At 36.7% G+C, this 18,547-nt stretch overlaps 1 protein-coding gene across 2 annotated transcripts in view; it reads right to left on the bottom strand.

Annotated features, from left to right (window-relative positions):
• The window catches only part of LOC107095436 (guanine nucleotide-binding protein G(olf) subunit alpha), an 85,958-nt gene that overhangs the window by 46,359 nt on the left and 21,052 nt on the right, over window positions 1–18,547 (bottom strand). The window contains exons 1-4 of one of the 2 annotated variants that reach the window (XM_015391540.1): window positions 9,385–9,546; window positions 9,094–9,166; window positions 4,925–4,979; window positions 4,658–4,777 (exon numbers count right to left, since the gene is read on the bottom strand). In XM_015391540.1, coding sequence (XP_015247026.1) covers window positions 4,658–4,777; window positions 4,925–4,979; window positions 9,094–9,166; window positions 9,385–9,523 — 387 coding nt within the window. In that variant the 5' untranslated portion in view covers window positions 9,524–9,546. Of the gene's footprint in view, window positions 1–4,657; window positions 4,778–4,924; window positions 4,980–9,093; window positions 9,167–9,384; window positions 9,547–18,547 lie in introns of those variants that run through there. The other variant, XM_015391539.1, reaches the window with a different exon arrangement.

Raw genomic sequence — 18,547 nt, 5'->3', positions numbered from 1 at the left:
TATATATATATATATATATATATATATATATATATGGCTAACAGAACAACATCTCAGTCAGCAAGATTTTCCTAATGGGTGTGTATTTTGGTGAAAAAAATCCCAAATCTATCAGGTTAATCATAGTGTGCTTGTATTTTGTATATAACCTAACTTTCTTAGTCTTTCGCTGGTGTAGCTCTACTATTTCTATGGTTCTGCCAAGAACTAAGAGTGAGATCCCATATAATCAGTATCTACCAATCAAAACATTTGTTGTTGCTCTGTCTTAGCTAGCTACCAAACAAATATATATCTAGTATAAACTAACATATACTAATATAAATTCTAACCTAATATAAGGCACAAGATTCTATCAAGAAGAAATGTTATATTGAAAAAAAAAAAAAAGTACTGAGTAAAACCATCAATGCAAAGGTTGATCTATGCATCTCATAATTACAGCTATCTGCTAAAAGCAAAACCACAATTTCACAGTAAAATTCATATTTCAATGCCTTAAATGTTGAAAATCACCCCATGTCCATTTATACAGTTTTACAGCTTTTATTTTTTATTTCTCCCTGTAGTTTAGCAGTTTTTAGGAGGTATTGAAATAAATAATCCAAGGAGTCCTCCTGTATATTTTAGATGGTTTAGTTGTTCCAAAGCACTTCCACCGTTTGTGGTTTCTGATCTAATAGACGCATAATCTCTCTGGCTAAATCTCCAATTTTGAAACCGAGGACCTTGGTTCGAATCCCTGTTGCATCAACAAGGGCAGCCAGCGTTAAAACGTCCAAGTGCAAGTTGTAACGATTTGCTGTGGTGAGCCCTAAATGAGGGAGCAACTGAAAGGACTCACAATTCATCCTCCTTGGGGCCTGCTGAAACCTTTGAAGCAGCTCAGTTTGACCTTATAAAAAAACAAGAATCACTTCAGTGACACCTAAGGGGACAAATTAATGTCCATTTACTCTATTTCTTATCACAAAAAATGGCATCACCTATTCCAAATTTTTAGAGCAAAACAGGCTTCCAAGATCTCAAACTGGCGCCACCAGATGAAAGCCACAGGCTGCAGATTGGCCGGGTCACTTGGATGGACACTGGATATCAAGTCTGGTGGAGGTGAGCAACAATGTGGTGGTGACACTGACGACAAAAGTAAAGCCCGACATTGATAACAACCACAAAAGGTCCAAACAGAGCCATGTTGTTTCCTTTCGGCCTGGGCAGGGCCCTGGTAAATCAATGCTTCTCCCCTTGGCCCCATACACAATATGACACATCATTGGTGTCACACAGTCAGTTGGGATATTAACTAACAGACTGGTTTTTAAAGAGTTAAATAAAGCTGCTAAAAGTCAAACACTGTGCTCAGGATTTGATAGAGGTGTGTGAAAACAAAACTTAAAAGACAGAGAAACACTGCAGCACATATTGTGATTATATGGACTGGTCTGGCTTGGACTGATTTAATTGAATGGAGTGACTTAAGGGCTGGTTATACTCCCTGCAAAAGTGTGCCGTGGTGAGCTTGACGCAGACATTTTTTATTTATGCTAAATATTGAAGCGTGGTCTGTGCTATGTTATTCCACACCACAACGCAAAAGGGGAAAATCATGAACTAGCTGCGGGTCTCGATACGGCCGAGGCGGTGAGGAAATGGGGGCAAGTTTGTGCGACAATGGAGGGACATGAGGGCGAAAAAAAGCGGGGATCCAGGTTGAAAAAGGGTCCCAGCATTCTCATGCGCCTCGCTCTTCTAGCTGGTCAAACTTCACAAGCCGTTTTCCACAATTGTGGTCATAAAACAAAACAAGACGGCCTCCTGCCTGCGGTCCCCTAAAATGTGGGAGAGGTGCAGCAGAGTGTCTGCAGAGGTGGCGGGGACGGCTTTTTGTTCACTGCGACACCTACGCAGACGACCTAGTTTTCGAAGTATAAATCAGCCTCTATGCAGCAACAGGTGGGGGAGGGGAACAAAGCAAACATTATGCTCTACACAGCAAGTTTCGAAGTTTGCAGAAAATTGGTAGAAAATTAATTTATTACATATGCAAGATATGCAAAGATTATTTTGGAACTCTTCAATCTGACTTTCTGTAATCGTACCCCTTATTTAATCAAGAGGTACCTGTAAATTAAAAACTTTTCTCCAAAAAGTTGAGTTGAGGTTCTGTAGCCACACCCAGGCCTGATTAATATGAGAACTGTGGAAACAAGAGTGACTTAAAATAGAATCTGTCAGACAAGATGAAGTAGGCTCAAAGATCTAAAAACGACAAAAACAAATACTGAGCTGAAAATTTTTTTCATATGAGTCTGGGTGGGCTAATAAAGCAAGTTAACGCTTTGAAAAAAAAATATGGCAATGGGGAAAGTTCTCATGAATGGCTGATCTAGCAAAATCAAGACCCAAAACACATCACTGGCTGATCCAGGAGGTCACAAAAATCACATAGAACACCTAAAGCACGGCACAGTTCACTTGCTCCACTTAATGTCAGAGTTCACAATTTAACAATGGGGAGGAGATGGAAGAAACATGATATCAATGAAAATTGCAAGACTGAAAGTACTGCCAAATAAATTTAAGTAACTGATGGAATCATAAATTCTGTCATTTGTCAGAAAACCCTTTAAGAGACTGTCAGGTCATCAGTTTGTGACCTACACTGCATAAATTGTCCATCTAACCATCTAACAATCAGATCTAGCCAAAAAAAGTCTTTCTGATCTTGTTTTAAGCTTGATATACTAAGAAAGAACAGATTCTGTTGGATTATTAATTTAGCTTTGAGAAGATTCTTCTCAGAGATAAATGCAAAAATCAACCAGAGCAGTAAGACGATTAGCCCGGTAAGATTCAGATTATTCTCGAAACCACGAGTGTTACCAAGTACATTAATCTTACCCCACCGGGAGATTATTGCACTTATTTCTGAGTAAAATTATAATTATCTAACAGAATCTGTTCTTGTTTAGTATTTCAATCTGTAAACATGATCAAAAAGACATTTTGGCTAGATATAAGATTGTAATACACTTTATGCATTGTATTAAAAAACAAAAAAAGGTTTTGGAGTGTCCTGGTCAAAGTCTTTACTTAAATGCTATTGACACGGTTTTGCACAACTTTTAACAGACCATGCAAACTCAAAAACAAAAGCCCCTCAGAATGTGAATGCTAGGGTTTATGCAAGTTTTTGCTGCTGAGCGTTCCACAATGTTTTCCAACAGTGATCTGATTAGCTATTTAACCTGAATAAATACAATATTTAAAAAAAAAAACTGTATGCTATGTTTACTGAACTCTTCCTAATAGGAAACAAATATATAAAAATAAAGGGATTAATACTTTTTCTAAAGTGTGCACATTTCTAAGTTTCTATGGTCTACGAGTACATCAATCTAAGTTGATTGATGTACTTATAGACCATTCATTTCTAGAGTTTTGGGTTTTATTTTTAAATAGGGGACAAAAATCAGGATTTCAGTATTTGCCCTTTTAAATCACTACCTAGAGCTGAGCTACATCAAACTTTTGGCTGCCTATTTAGTTGGGATGTCCCGATCCAATTTTAATTAGACCAATATTAGCCAAAAAACTAATGTTGGATTTTATCAGCCGGCATCTAAAATCTCTGATATTTTCATGCAGATAAAAACACTCTGCTTCTATTAAAAGCTTCTGTAACTTATTGGTTAATTTTACATGGGTCCGTTGTTTTCGTACTGTCTGTTGTCGACTTTTGTTCTCTGTTTTAGTAATATTACTTGATCAAGCCATTTCTATTAATAATAGCTGGTATGATTCTTACTAACATCGTATCGGGTTATTACCGTATCAGCAATTTCTCAAAGCAGCAATATAGGAATTTTATTGGAAATTAAAATGTTGCATTGGGACACCCCTACTATTTAGTGTCTCTAAATGTCTCCGGTTTGATTTCTAGTTGAAAACATTGAACAAAAGATAAATCAACTGCTGTAAACTGTAAAAAAAAAAAAAAAAAAGCAAATTACCAAAGGATCAACAAACAGACTGCAGATTAACCCGGTGTTTCATTCACACAGGACAAACAGCTCATACTTCCGTTTGGTTACAGTAAAATCTATCTATAGCTCTTTATCAATTCGTCATTCCTGATCTGTGGTGCTGCAAAGCCACCGTCAAACAAGGAAGACTTTCAGAATTATGTAAAACATTATCTACATTTCCAACACATGACCTTGTGCTATTGAATGGATGATCACACACACAGAAGAACCTCGTGTGCTCCAACTTCTGCATTCAAATCCACACCTTTAACACGGAACCAACCACCCAACAAGACCCCAGTGTGCAATTTCCTCTCTGTTTTTATTAAGGAAACAGCAAAGGATTCTTAAGAAAACCAGCATTGATATCAGGGAAAACAAAAAGAAATTTAAGGAAACCTCAAAATTCCAGCTAAAAAAACCCTGAGTTTTATCTCTCAGATCAATGTTGTCGGACATACCTCTCTGCTGAAACAGCAAACCCATTATATCGCATGCCATCTAACGCCCACGCAAGCACACGTTGGGAAAAAGATTTTTTTTAAAAGCACCAAAGCAAAAATACACACACAAAGGTATAGCATTTTTTTGTTGTTGCTGTTTTTTTTTAAACAAACAAAGGCTCTTACCTGTGGATAGTCGAAGTCCGAGAGTGGTGCTATGCTTTTGATGTATTCGATCCTAAACTGGTTCTCTGGATTGGCTATTGGAACTGGGGGTATTAAAGTGCTCATCGCAGACACTATAGTCTATAAAGCAGAAAAGGGACACAAAATAGAAGAGGCACTAAGCAGGATGATAACAGGAGGGGGGGAATGCTAAAAGCGGGTACAATAATCGGTCAAATGGGACAGCAGGGGGAGCATTTTTGTTTGGTAGTATAAATGCAAACTCACCACTATGGCATCCTTCACGTTTTTCCGAATATCCTGTATTTTCTGTTTCTTTTCTCTGCATGGATAAAAGACACATTCATTATACAGTGTTTACCAAAATACAGGGTTCCTACAAAGCACGTAATAGAAAATGCAGACTTTTGCAAAGTTCACATTCTATAGTTTTTTTTCCTAATATCAATGCTAAATTTTGGCTAAGAAATGAATCCCCGTCTCCACATTGAGATGGTTTCTCATATTGAACCAGCAAATTACCCAGACGAGGGTAGAGGACTCAAAACTTGTCCTCAAGTAAAAGTAACACTACATTTTTCTATGCAAGTAAACAGAAATCATTCAAGAACTTACTCAAGTAAGGGTAAAAAAGTATTCGGTAAAAAGGCTACTCAAGTACAGAGCAATCATTGAATCATCATATCATACTAAATGTTTAGAAATTATGCAGTCAGCTGTAGTTTATGTGCAGCTTCTATTATTTAAACCACAAAATGCATGGAAAATATAGATAAATGACATTATTACGAAACTGAAGAATTAAGTATTAAGTTTAGTGTGCAGGGATGATAAGAAGCAAGGACAACAGGGTTAAAGGACAATCTCAAAGATGGAGGGTTTGTTGGGGAAATGTATGCATTAATATCAGCTTTAGTTATTTTATTCACCCCTTTAGAAGGCTGAATAATTTTTAGCTTGGTTGGTTTCAATTTGCTTCACCCTAAAACCTTAACCCCTCTAGACCATAACTACACACGAACAAGTTAAGGAAGTGTTTTCCCTGCTAGCATCTCACAATGGAGAAAAAAATTAACTGGCCCCTCAGTGAGGGTCCAAAAGACCACCATCAATTAATATAGAATGAATACGTTTCAAAAAAGGAAAAGGATTCAAATAAATTATGGAATCCATGATCAGACATGTAAATGTCTGTTTTTCAATTCTGTTTTTGGTTAAAAAGTAATATTCTGCAATACTTGCATGTCACATGGACCATTTATTAAACATTAAAGCTTCCGTAGCTGCAGTTAATTTCCTGCTATGCTTTAAAATGAAATTTAAAGGTATATCATAATTACATAAAGGCCATCAGTTAAACCGCAGATTATTACGTTAAATTTAAACTGTGCACAAAATGACCAGAATCTGTCTGCTTAAAACCAAAACGTCCAGCTGAAGTTTGTGTTACCTAGAAATAAATAGCCATGCAACATAGCAAAAGTACTCCTCTAACAGACATCTACATCAGGAGGATCCAATATAATCTTTACATTTAGAATGAATCTCGTTTCATAAGGTTCTATGCACTATCCCCTTTAATTGACTCCTAAATCTCTATTTTACCTTCCGGACTAGAGAGCGCACCTCACTATAGCTGCACGCACTGAGTTTTTGGGGGGGGTTTTTTTGTGTAAATGTACATATATAAGCCACAGATGTCTACTGAACAGTCTCCCTCCAAATCTGTAGGGGGAGCTCAACATATAGCTCCTCGAGTAGGGACGAAGAAGAATGCTAGCTCCTGTTAGCTTGTTGGTTCGCAGTAGTAAGAGCTTCTAATGAAAGATGGGGCTTCATCAGCTCTTTATTTCTGCTCTGCAGGACTTGAGCACAGTCTCTTCATTGAATCCACAGTTTTAATGCAGCAAATAAATGTCAAAATGTGTGAATTCTGGGCATTTGTTCTCCATCATGCCTGCTGTTAGCATGTACTTGTTCTAAATGAAAATTAGCCCCTTCTTCTTTGATTTCTAAGTTTTACTTCCGCCGCTTAACGGTTAGGATAAATCCACAGAAAAGCTGCACTTTCTTACAAGCCGCACGGTTCCAAGCGTGGGAAAAAAGGAGCAGCTCATACTCCGGAAAATACAGTAATTTACGAACATATCAAAAGACTCCACTAAAAAGTAGGTTAAAAAAAAGTTTGAAGAAACTGAAAATCTTTGTTATGCCCTGATACCTTTTATGTAAACCTATGACATGTAAACATTTGTAGAACCCTGTAGCTGAGATCAGCATACAACATTTTAAACGTGCTATAGTGACATTAGAATACGCCAACTAACAAAATGGCTACATTTGTACTCGTACTGTACGTAAAATGTACTCGATTTTCAGATCTTCCCGCTGCATTTTAAGGTGTTCCTGTGAAAATTTGTTTGTAACGGCTAGAAAGCCATTCACCTTTCCCCTCCTTATGTAACACAAATCCAATCAGGGTGCCTCGGGTCTACCAGGGCTCTGAACCTCAATGGTCAGCAGAAAATACTTGATTAGAAATACAAAAAGGTTCTTATTTCCTCAGACAAATCAGGTTGTCTCTATTTTGGAAAAGCCAACCACTACTGCTTTTGTTTGGAAAGTTTCATCTCCACCATTTGTGCGTCAGGTCATGCTTGAAAGAAAAACCGAAACATAAGGAAGAGTTTTTATTAAAGTACACTAGAAATAAATCGATACATCAGCCAGCTGGTATTTTTGGCCGATATCAGGCTTTATTTCCTTATCTATATCTGCCGATAAATTCGGCAAGCATGCCATGAGCTCATGTAAGGCATTTGCTATTCATCCTTCTTATTTTTTCTTTGAATTTCCTAATAAATGTTCCATTTTGTTTAAATTAAGATTTGTGCAACATTTGTTATAAGGTAATTTTTTAACATGTAAATGGAGAAGGAAGCAAATTTGACCCAACAGATAAATAAATGAATGAAAAAAAAGTAATGGCAGCACATATTGGAGCTCAGCTAAGTTGGTGCAAAATAATCGGCATCAACCTTAAAAAACCTGCATGGGTCGTTACAATGGCCTGCATGTCAGATCGCATTTTAATTAAACTGAAACTACTACTGGTACCAGTAGCCAATTCAAACTCAGAGTTTATCAGTAAATACGCTGTAGGAGGAATTGAGTAGATCCAGGAAGTTGGATTAAAATTTAGGACTCTGATCTATTATAGGCCTGTGTTAAACAGACCAGAGCCAGGGACAAGGGGTTAAAGGTGTTTCAGCAGCAAAGCAGAACTAAAATCTTATTTCAACATAATCTACACTTTAAGTATATCATGATTTGAACAGAAGCTGGGCTGAATTAATGATTATTTAGCTAACTGGTCAGTTTGTTGACTGTTTTATCAAATAATGATTAATTGATCAAGGCAAATGTGCTTAATAGATTATTTTCCAGAATTTGAACCAGAGGAAGCTCAAACCACACGACCTGATGAGTTCTGGTGGTTTCAAACACAGAAGATGCAGCTCTGGGTCAGCTTTTCTTTCGGCAAGTTTTAAAGTCTGTATACGCACACTTTTCCTCAATACCCTAAGTTATAATATAATTATAATGTAAAATGATGCTGAACTAGAACAGTCTGAGCAGGGTACACAATGATCAAGGTATTGTCATTACGGCTGCATATGAATCTTCTTGACAAATGATACTATAAAACATTGGATTTACTTCAACAAAAACAAGCAATTCATACATCTCTACTATTAAATCTTAAAGATGTAATAGGCCTCTTTAAAAACAGACCATTGCTAAGATTATTTCACACAATAAGCAACAAAACAGATCAAATAGGGCAAATTTTACACTTAAAATCCTCCAGGAGTTGAATGTAAACACAACTTTAACTGTTATACTGGGTCATGATCTTAAAAAAATAACTAAAACAAAACTGCAATATCAGAACCCAAGCTTGAACATGTTGATCAAGCCTCACACTAGAAGATCCACATGTAGAGGACTTTCCTACAGTGAAAGGACTCTGACATGTTGCAGTCCTGTTTCAAACAGACCACAGTGAAGATCAATGCCATGCAAGGCCTTGCAGCAAAACAAATCATCAATAGGCCTATGTCGATCACAACCTTTCTTTCCCTCATGCGTGAAACAGGAAACACTTTTTTTTTCTTCTGACAAGCCTTGTGATACACTCTCGCAATTTATAACTGCATCCTTGCTTATTTATATATATATATATTTTACTTCTATTTAAATGTAGCTGTAAAAGTCAGATATTAGCAGGTTTGCATTGGTGGTTGAGGGCCCAACAGGCGCTGCAGTGGCAGCAGGCTGTATGCTGGCCTCGGCGCTGTTATTCATTAGCAGAGTAGCCATAAAGCAGAGCATTAAATGTTATTTTCTCTGCACTTTTAATGCGCAGCACTCACTCAGCGTTGAAGCCGTTGACGTGTAGGATCCTCATCTGCTTCACAATGGTGCTTTTTCCGGACTCTCCCGCACCTTCGACACAAATATAAAAAAAACACACATTTAGCATCAAGCAACCATCTTTAAAGGAGATACATAAGCTAAATTATTAAGGTAGTTAACTGTAGGTTGTGGAGCTTTTCATTAATATCCACCCCTCCTCCTATGACATATTATTGCTGTCAAAGAAATAGGGCTACGTGTTCGGTAAACGAAACATTTTCAAACCGCCGCGTAGAAATGAACCTTACCCAGCAATAAGAGCCTGTGTGTCGCTTTATAAGCCTGCCTCTCCTTCTGTAGCTGCTTTTCTATCTTTTTATTCGCTTCTCGTTGTGCCTTTTCGTCGATGCGTTGGTCTTCAGTCTTGCTGTTGCCCAAACAACCCATCTTCCGTCCCCCTCAACCCTTCCTTGTGGAGTCGTTAGAAATAATATCAACGTGAAATAAAAAAAAATGACAGCCGGGGAGGAAAATGTGTTGCTGACAAAAAAAAAAAAAAAAAAAAAAAAAAAAAAAAGGGGGAGAAAAAGAAGTCAAACCGACGCCGAGTGTGCTGTGGATATAATAGTAATATATATATATAAAAAAGGGAGAAATCTCTGCGAGGTTTCTCTCCGTCCGTCCGTCCGTCGGAGGGAGGAATATGTTCCCCCGTTACAATTCCGCTTCAGCCGCAGCAGACCGTCATCCGCACCGCCGGAGAGCAACCGCTCGATTCACCGAGGAAATATTCAAAATACATACAGAAATAAGAAGAGAAATAAAGAGAGAGAGGAGAGAGGGGGGCGATTTCAATTTCTGGGAATCCGGTCAACTGTTCCTATCACGTCTCCAGCCCCTCTTCTCTCTCAGTGTTTTTTTTTTTTTCTGTCTGAATTTCTACCAGTATTTCTGTCTCTTTAACTCAGCACTGCCTCTTTCTGTGGCACCAGGAAGTAGCCGTGGACAGTGGAAGTGAAAAAAATAAAAATAAAACCTCCGTTTAACTGTAACGTTAACGACCGGACCTCTGGTAACATTTTAGAACACGGTGAAGTTAAAAACAGACGCGCCGATCTAGATTGAGCCTCGTTACAGCCTGATATAAAGGTAAAAACAATGGAGGGATTGGAAAGCTCGGCGCCTCTTTACAGGCGAGAGAGGGAGGGAGGGCTGGGTCTGTGTCTGCTAGTGACATGGTCCTGACCCAAAGGTAACCTGCTAACAGCCACGCAACTGGGCTGTCATATACATGAAGTAAAATTATAAAAAGATTTTTTGTTGTCGTATTATTCCGTTAATATACAATTAGAATCAATGGCGTAACGACACAATAGTTGCAACATTATCTGAGTGGGCCCCGGCCGTATGAAGTGCAACACCCCCCATGCCCATACCGCCCCCCCTCGCCAACACACTGTACGTAACGTAACGGTGGTTCCACTCTACGCTCTGGATTACCCATAATTCCAAGCTGTATTGTAAAAAAAATAAAACCCAAATATATCGTTGTCTTAAGATCTTTATTGCGGTTTTAAGCATATTGAGTGATTGTATTTTTGACCAACCGTCTAATGAACTATACACAGTTATTAACATAGTAATTAAAAGTACCACTGTCTGTCGGCTCACCATCATGTAGAAAGCTGCCATGTGTTGGGGGTATAAATAAAGTTCAGTCAGATAATACCTAAATAGTTAGTTGTAGGAGAAGTTGTTGCATCTCTACAGCTACAAAAGGTCAACCATAAATCACTAATGGGGCCTAGACGTATCTTTAGTATCTTCTAATAATGGCACCATTATTAGAGTAGAAAATCATTTTATTCAGGGGAGGAGCTAGATGGGGGCCAGGGAGCCAATCATTGGCCACCCCTACCATTTATTTCCCTCTAATACAGATGGTGGCAACTATGGAGGACCAACTCTGCCATATATTAAAAGAAATAAATAAAGAAATAAATGCTCCATAAATAAATAAGCATTCAATTACCCCCCCCCCCCCAAAAAAAAATCCAATAAACAAATAAATGTAGGTAGAAATTAAATTATACAGTGAGACATAAATGTATATATCTCTTTTAATTTGCTTCTCTATTTGTAATAATTACTGTATTTATTTATTGTCATAATCTTCAACTTTATTTATTTATTACCTTCTTTTTAAGTATTTATTTATGTACATGTGATAATATTTGCCTCCCTAAGACACACCCTTCCACATTTACATAATGAGGCAGAAATGCATACAGAAATGTAAAAACGACAGGCAGAAATAAATGGTGCTGAAGAAATAAGGAGGGTAAAAAAATACAAAGGAAGAATAAAGCAGACAAAATATTACATCATGCACATAAATAAATACTTATAAAATAAGTAATAAATAAATAAAGTTGAAGATTATAACAGACAATAAATAAAGAAGGTAAATATTACAAACAGAGAAACACTGTGGTTAATTAAGCACATCAATATACTAATATTAAATAGGATAAGTATTATTATTGGGTAAAGAGAAAATTATGTGTCTCTGCAAGTCATCGAGGGGTCTTCAGTAAAATAATAAATAACTAGTTTAATAAAAACTTGTTAAATAATCAATTTATGTAGATATTAGTACTTGTAAATATCATTTTTATGCAGAATGATTACTGATAAAAGTAGGTAAGTAAGGACAATGGAAAAGATGTTCACCCAAAACTTAAACCTGAAAGAATTTTATCCACTTTACCTTTTATCAAGAAAGCAGGGATGTTTGAATATATTTGTTAGCAAAGGCTGTGGGAAATTATAGTTTGTCTTTATTTAGAAAATATGGATGTTGTGCTCGTTAATTTTGTTGGAACAGTGTAGATTGACTCTGAGGTTCCGGTGCCTATCTGCTTTCAGCCACCCCTCAGTCTACATTGGTAAGTGACTGGCCACCCTTATAAAAATCTTCTGGCTACGCCTCTGCCTTTATTGTCCCACAATGGGGAAATTCTGGTGTTTACTGCAGCAAAAAGATTATAGAAAAAAGTGGTCACACACATATGGACCTTAGAAAAATGTATAAGAATAACATAATAGTGGAGAGATTAAAATATAAATAATTATATACTGTAATGTAAAGGTTTTTTTTACAATATAAATACGGTGCACCTGGAGAATAAATAACCAATCTACAGCTATGGACATTTTTACAGTGATGGATATTTGAAAATATCAGCAACATCAGAGATGTGCAAAATGACAGCCTGTTATTTAACTGACTAAGATAGAAACAGTGGTGGTTATTAAGTCTTATAGCTGCTGGGAGGAAGGATCTGTGATAACACTCCCTGGTGCATTAAGGGTGCAGCAGTCTGTCACTGAAGGAGCTCTCCAGTTCTGTGACAGCTTTATGCATGGGGTGGAAGACATTATCCAACAGAGATGTTAATTTGGTTTGGATTCTTTTGTTTCCCACCTTTGTTATTGGGCAAGCAATAGAAGAAAATATGGGTGGTTTAATGATTTATTTATTTACTTGCTTATTTAAAATCTACATACCCCTATCAGGTAAATGTAAAAACATGGCAATGCAACAACTCCATGAATATAGGAGAATTTAATTTCAATTCAATTCAGTTTATTTCTATAGCGCCAATTCACAACACATGTCATCTCAAGGCACTTTACAGTTCACCAGATCATACAGTCAAATTGATTCAAAGTTTTCTATCTAAGGAAGACCAGTTGATTGCATCGACTCATTGACTCGAATGCAATCCCTCACACTAAGCATGCTTGTAGCGACAGTGGAGAGGAAAAACTTCCTTTTAACGGGAAGAAACCTCCAGCAGAACCAGGCTCAGTGTGAGCAGCCATCTGGGGTTCAAGGAGACAGAAGCAGAGATACAAAAAAATAAAATAATGTTTTTTTCTGATTTACACACCTGAAACTAATAAAGTCTTGGTAAAAAGGGTTATACAAGAAATATATTTTAACATGATGCGGTGAACATAAAAAATATACAATTAACACATTATTAGCAGAGGTAGGTAGAGTACCCACAATTGTACTTAAGTAAAAGAAGCTCTACATCATATTTTTAGTTAAAAGTAGGCTTTACAGAAATGACTCAATAGTTAAAAAGTATTTGCTCAAAAGGATACTCAAGTATTGAGTAACTGATCTACTTTCTGCCCATGACCTGATTACTGATTTAATGTTTGAGATATAAAACTTGCTAAATTAATATTTACAGTATGTTAGAATAGGTTAAATTACTGTATACTGTTTATTGTAATTTCCCTCAACCGCCAAATGACACGGCAGACTCAGGAGATGAAAAAATAACATTTATCCAATAAGCCTTCAGTACAAAAAGAAGGAAGTGTGTCCTCTCAGTTGTGCATGTTTGTTTAAAACAAGCTTGTTTTCATTAAGTGGATTAAATGGATGGAGTAGGAATGAATTTGACTCAGTAACAGTAGCTGCACTTTATCATATCTTTACTCAAGTAAAAGGTACAATTCTGTAAAACTACTTATTTTTTTAAGTTACTAAGTGTAACTGAACTAAGTAGTTACTACCCACCTCTGATTTTTAGTAAAAAATAAATGCTAATTTAAGTCTGCATACTTGATTTCTAATTTAAATTTTTCCTTTTGTTTATTTTTTTATATATCCAGAGAAGGTTTTTAGTGACAAAGTGAATTTTCTAAATAAAAGGTCAAAGTCTCCCCCTTGTTCTGGGCTCGGGTTCCCATATGGTTCTCTTAAATTATTCCTGCAGAGGAAGTGGAGCCATTCCATTAGATATTTTTAAATACCCCAAAAAATATCTTTAAAGCTTGATCACATTCTCCAAAAGAAATAGTTGTATTTTGAAAGCATACAACAATGATGGAGTACTGTAAGTTTTTTTTTTTGTCTAGTAAAATATCTAAAACAGTGTCTGACAGGTTTGTGTCCGACTGGTCAAACAATGGTGAATGTTTCGATAAAATTAGGGCACCAACATATATCTTTATGCTTCAGTTGACGTTACTAAACTGAATTTCAGTTTCTTCACTCTTATATTCGTAATCCATAAAAACACAAATATTTGTACAGCTGTACCACTAGTAGGGTTTGCTGTGGATGGATGGATGGACTGATGAATAGATGGACGGACGGATGGGTATCCATGCCAGGAAGTAGCCAATGGCCTTGAAGGTAGAAAACGAACCAGAGTTAAACTGGAAGGTTACAACAAGCTCTGATCCCATTTTATAACACGGTGAAGTGAAAACAGACGAGCCATCTGGGTGCCTCTTTGCACGCGGGGCTGAGTTTCTATCCTCTAGTGAGATAGTCCTGATTCACAATGGTTACCTATTGACAGTGTTTCTGTAAGCACTGGATTCAACTGGGCTGTAATTCTATTATTGCATGTATTATTACTAATTTTAAACACTTACGGACTAGAAAGATGTTCATGTTCACTTTTACGATAAACAAAACAACAGATAGATGAATTGTTGAATAAAAAAATTGGTAGACGGTTTGCCATAAGCGTAGGAAGAGTCAGTGGATTCAAAAATACAACAGTAAAAAATGACTATTTTTGGTTACGAAAAATCTTTTGATAGAATCTGAAATTATTTTTTTCTAAACGTCTTTATGTAAATTAAGTTTTTGAGTTAGTAATGTTATGGGGAAAAAAATAGTTGGACTTTTGAAGAGTATGTTTCCTTTTCCCTACTTTTCCAGACTGCAGAGGAACTCTGTTGTCAACTTCTAATCTGTAAGGTGGCCCTGACCCAGAATGATAACCCATTTATAAGGAATGTGTATATATGGGCTGTGTATGGCTGTGGGTTTTTTCAAAATTCAGGTCTCCAGTTCTCAAGAAAAGTTAATTTTCACATATAAACATAATGAAAATAGTAGCAAGCTGGAAAAAAATATCAACAAAAACAACCCTGGTAGAGAAAAGCAGCATTGCTTTTTGCATCTCTATGACTCCTTTCTACAGCAGTCCTACCACTACAAACATAAACATCTGCAATTGTTTAATACTGTAGCTGTTTAAAGGAAACAAGAACAGGATTCTTTATTAAGACATTTGTCCCATCTAGTTATTTATTCCTCTATGGGAAAGGGAGGGATTTGATTATGCATCAACCCCCAAATTCACTGAGATGATAAAAATCTATCAGGAAAGTTCTCTACTCCTCACATTCATCTGAGATATTTAAGTTTTTTTTTTAGATGTTGTTTTCTTTTTCACCTCTGCAGGCCTTCTCAAGTAAACTGAAACCATGTTGTCTTCCATTTCTTAATTTGTGATCCCTGTTTTAGGACATTGTCATGTTTCAAGGGTTCAGTGCTATTTTATTCAGATGTGTTCTTGTGATTTCATTGCCGTATTATTTGAAACACAGTTGAATTAATGGTAGACCCTTTGAGTTGGTCTGGTCCTGCTGGAGCTATAATATTATATTACTAACCGTGATCCTTCTGTCTTCATGTTTCAGAGTTGGTGAAGGTTCCCTTCCAGAAATGCTGTATTAAAAGCCAAATATCCTCTGGTGTTCAAAATGAAAGTACCATGAAAGTACCATTGAACAGCCTCTTCCTAACTTTACATGCATTTTTGTATTAGCAGCTGCAAGGTGTAGCATCTTGCAGTCTGCTTTGAAGATCAACTTGCTTTGATGGTCAAACCCAGGTATTTTGTTGTTCTACATGTCCTCAACTTGAGGACTGAATTATATACATTAGAAGGCTCCTTTATAAATACAACGGTATCCGTTTTAAAATCCCACACCTGATGCAAATACTGTTGCAGTGTTCTGTCAAAAAGTCTCAGAGCAAACTTCTCTAAACGAATAGAAATTTAGAATAAAACATCTGTGCAGCATATTAGCCATTTCAGGATTGTATTGGACAAAGATTTTAACTTTTTTTAAGCATCCACCCACCAACCAAACCATCCACCCACCCATCGATCCACCCACCCATCCATCCATCCACCCACCCACCCGTACACCATTACATCCATCCATACATACATAAATCCATCCTTCCTTCCTTCCACCCACCCATCCATACACCATTACACTTATCCATCCACCCACCCACCCATCACTATATCATCCATCCATCCACCCTTATACCATTCCATGCATCCATCCATCCATTCATCCATCCATCCACCAGTACACCATTACATCCATCCATACATACCGGTACATAAATACATCCTTCCTTCCTTCCATCCAACCATCCATCCATCCACCCATCCATCCATACACCATTACATCCAATCCATCCACCCATCCATCATTATATCATCCATCCATCCATCCACCCTTAAATTCTTCCATCCATCCATCCATCCATCCATCCATCCATCCATCCATCCATCCATCCATCCATCCATCCATCCATCCATCCATCCATAATCCATAATGCTGGGATATTTTAATTTTAATTGAAGATTTAGAGCTGCTTTATATAGTTAACCATTTTGTTAGAATTCATTGCATTTCTGTCAATAAAGAGGCACAATCAATAGTTTTCATGTGAAAAAAATAATTGAATCTTTACTTTAAAAAAAAGGTTAAATAAATACATAGTTGATGGGATGCATTTAAAATTTTCTGCATCTTATCTTCCAAATATTTCTTCATGTAACACATTCTTCTTGCAATAATTGTACATTTATTTTCACTCCTTGTAAAGATGTAAACAATAGTAATAGATATTGTGACACTGACAGTGAGTTGAGTGTTTATTTTCTTCACTAACTTCCTTCCTGCTATAGATTACCAACATAACCTCGAGACCTGATCCAGTCTTTTTTTTTTTCGGTTTCATGCGCCAAAAAGTAAAATAAAATGAAATAGTTTTCTTAAAATGTGTAAATACCCTTAATTTTAGTAGGTTACTAAAATAAGCTATCAATGTTATAGGATTTTTGCACTTAAAGCATTAAGAAGAGTATTATTCCACATTATAAATAAGCAATAAAAGTATTTATGAATAATTCTGATATATCAGGTTAATATCAGTATTGGTCAATACTCAAAGCTAAGTATCGGAAATAAAAAGTTGTAGTAGGACACCTCTTATTTAAAGGGTCAACATTCGTTCCACAAGCAGCTATGTATTCACCTTCTCAAATACAATTATTTCAAGAGATGATTACTTATTTTCAGAGAAATTCTTGCAGAGCAGCCATTGCTCGGACTGTTCATATAGGCACATTTAGAGGGAGAAGCTGTTTTCTAGTAGCCAGTTTCTGCTGTATTAAAACATAACATCAGCATACTTCACCCATTCTTGAAGAACATATTCTCTTGTCTTTCCCATTTTGGGGAGTAAATAAAAACACTTATTTCCTGATTTTGTTTTCTACCCCACTGACCTAATGCTTTTTCTACCCATGGTCCTTTCTTCTTCGTGTCCTCCTTCCTTTGGTCTCTACCTATTTTTTGTACTTGCATGTCTTTTCTTTCCTCTATGCATTCCTACAGTCTTTCCTTACTGTCTTGTCTTTTTTTCTTCCACTTCTCGTCCTTCCTTACTTGTGTCCCTACTTTCTCCGTGGCTCATGTTCTTTTTTTCCTCCCTTGCTTCTTTCTGCCCTTCCTTCTATGTATCCGATCCTTTTTTCCTCTATTCCTTGCTTACCCTTTTTAATGTTTTGTCCTTCCTTTCTATCTTTTCTCTGGTTTCGTTGCTTTCTTCTTTCTTCTTTCCTTGTCTTTCAGTGGATCCTAACTACTTCTCTAACTGATCTCCCATCTCTTTCCATTCTCCTGCCTTCCCACCATACCAAGTCTCACTTGTACCATTAAGGTTTTCGATCCTGGTGTTAATTCTTCCCTCTTTCCTTGTATCCTTCCTTCCTTCCTTACTTATTTTTTCCTTCCACTCTCTATCCCTTGTGTCCTCTATTCTCCTCCCTGTACCCAATATGTCCTTACGTCCTTCCTTCTTTCCTACCTTGCAACCCTCCTTTAACCATTCTTTTTTGTCTTCCTTCTGTCACTTTTTCCATTACTTCCTTTCCTTTTTGTTTTTCTCTATCGTCGTTCCCCTCTTCCACTCCTCTTGCTTCCGACTTTTATTTCTAACAAGTATAGTTACATCCTTCCTTACTTGTATCCTGTCTTTCTTATTGTCGTCTTACATGTATATCCTTTCTTCTACTGGTTTGATATTAAAATCCTAATGAATTTTAAAAGTAATTAATGTTTTACGTATCTTTATGAGGGTGTGTGAAAGGGCTGCGAAAGTCATGGATTAGACAAACAGATCAACATTTTCTGAATTTCAGCAACACTTTCAATGTGACTTAAATAGATTTTATTCTTCATTAAATTGGTGACTCTTTCAGACTACTTTAGCTTCCCCTAAGAAACACAAACTCTTCTGCAAACGATGGAAAAGCCCTTTTAGATCTCCTAAATCAC

The sequence above is a fragment of the Cyprinodon variegatus genome, unplaced genomic scaffold (assembly GCF_000732505.1).
Source record: "Cyprinodon variegatus isolate N-32 unplaced genomic scaffold, C_variegatus-1.0 Scaffold545, whole genome shotgun sequence".
Taxonomy (NCBI): Eukaryota; Metazoa; Chordata; class Actinopteri; order Cyprinodontiformes; family Cyprinodontidae; genus Cyprinodon; species Cyprinodon variegatus.
The sequence above is the reverse complement of the archived record's forward strand: the minus strand, read 5'-3'. Positions and strand labels throughout refer to the sequence as shown.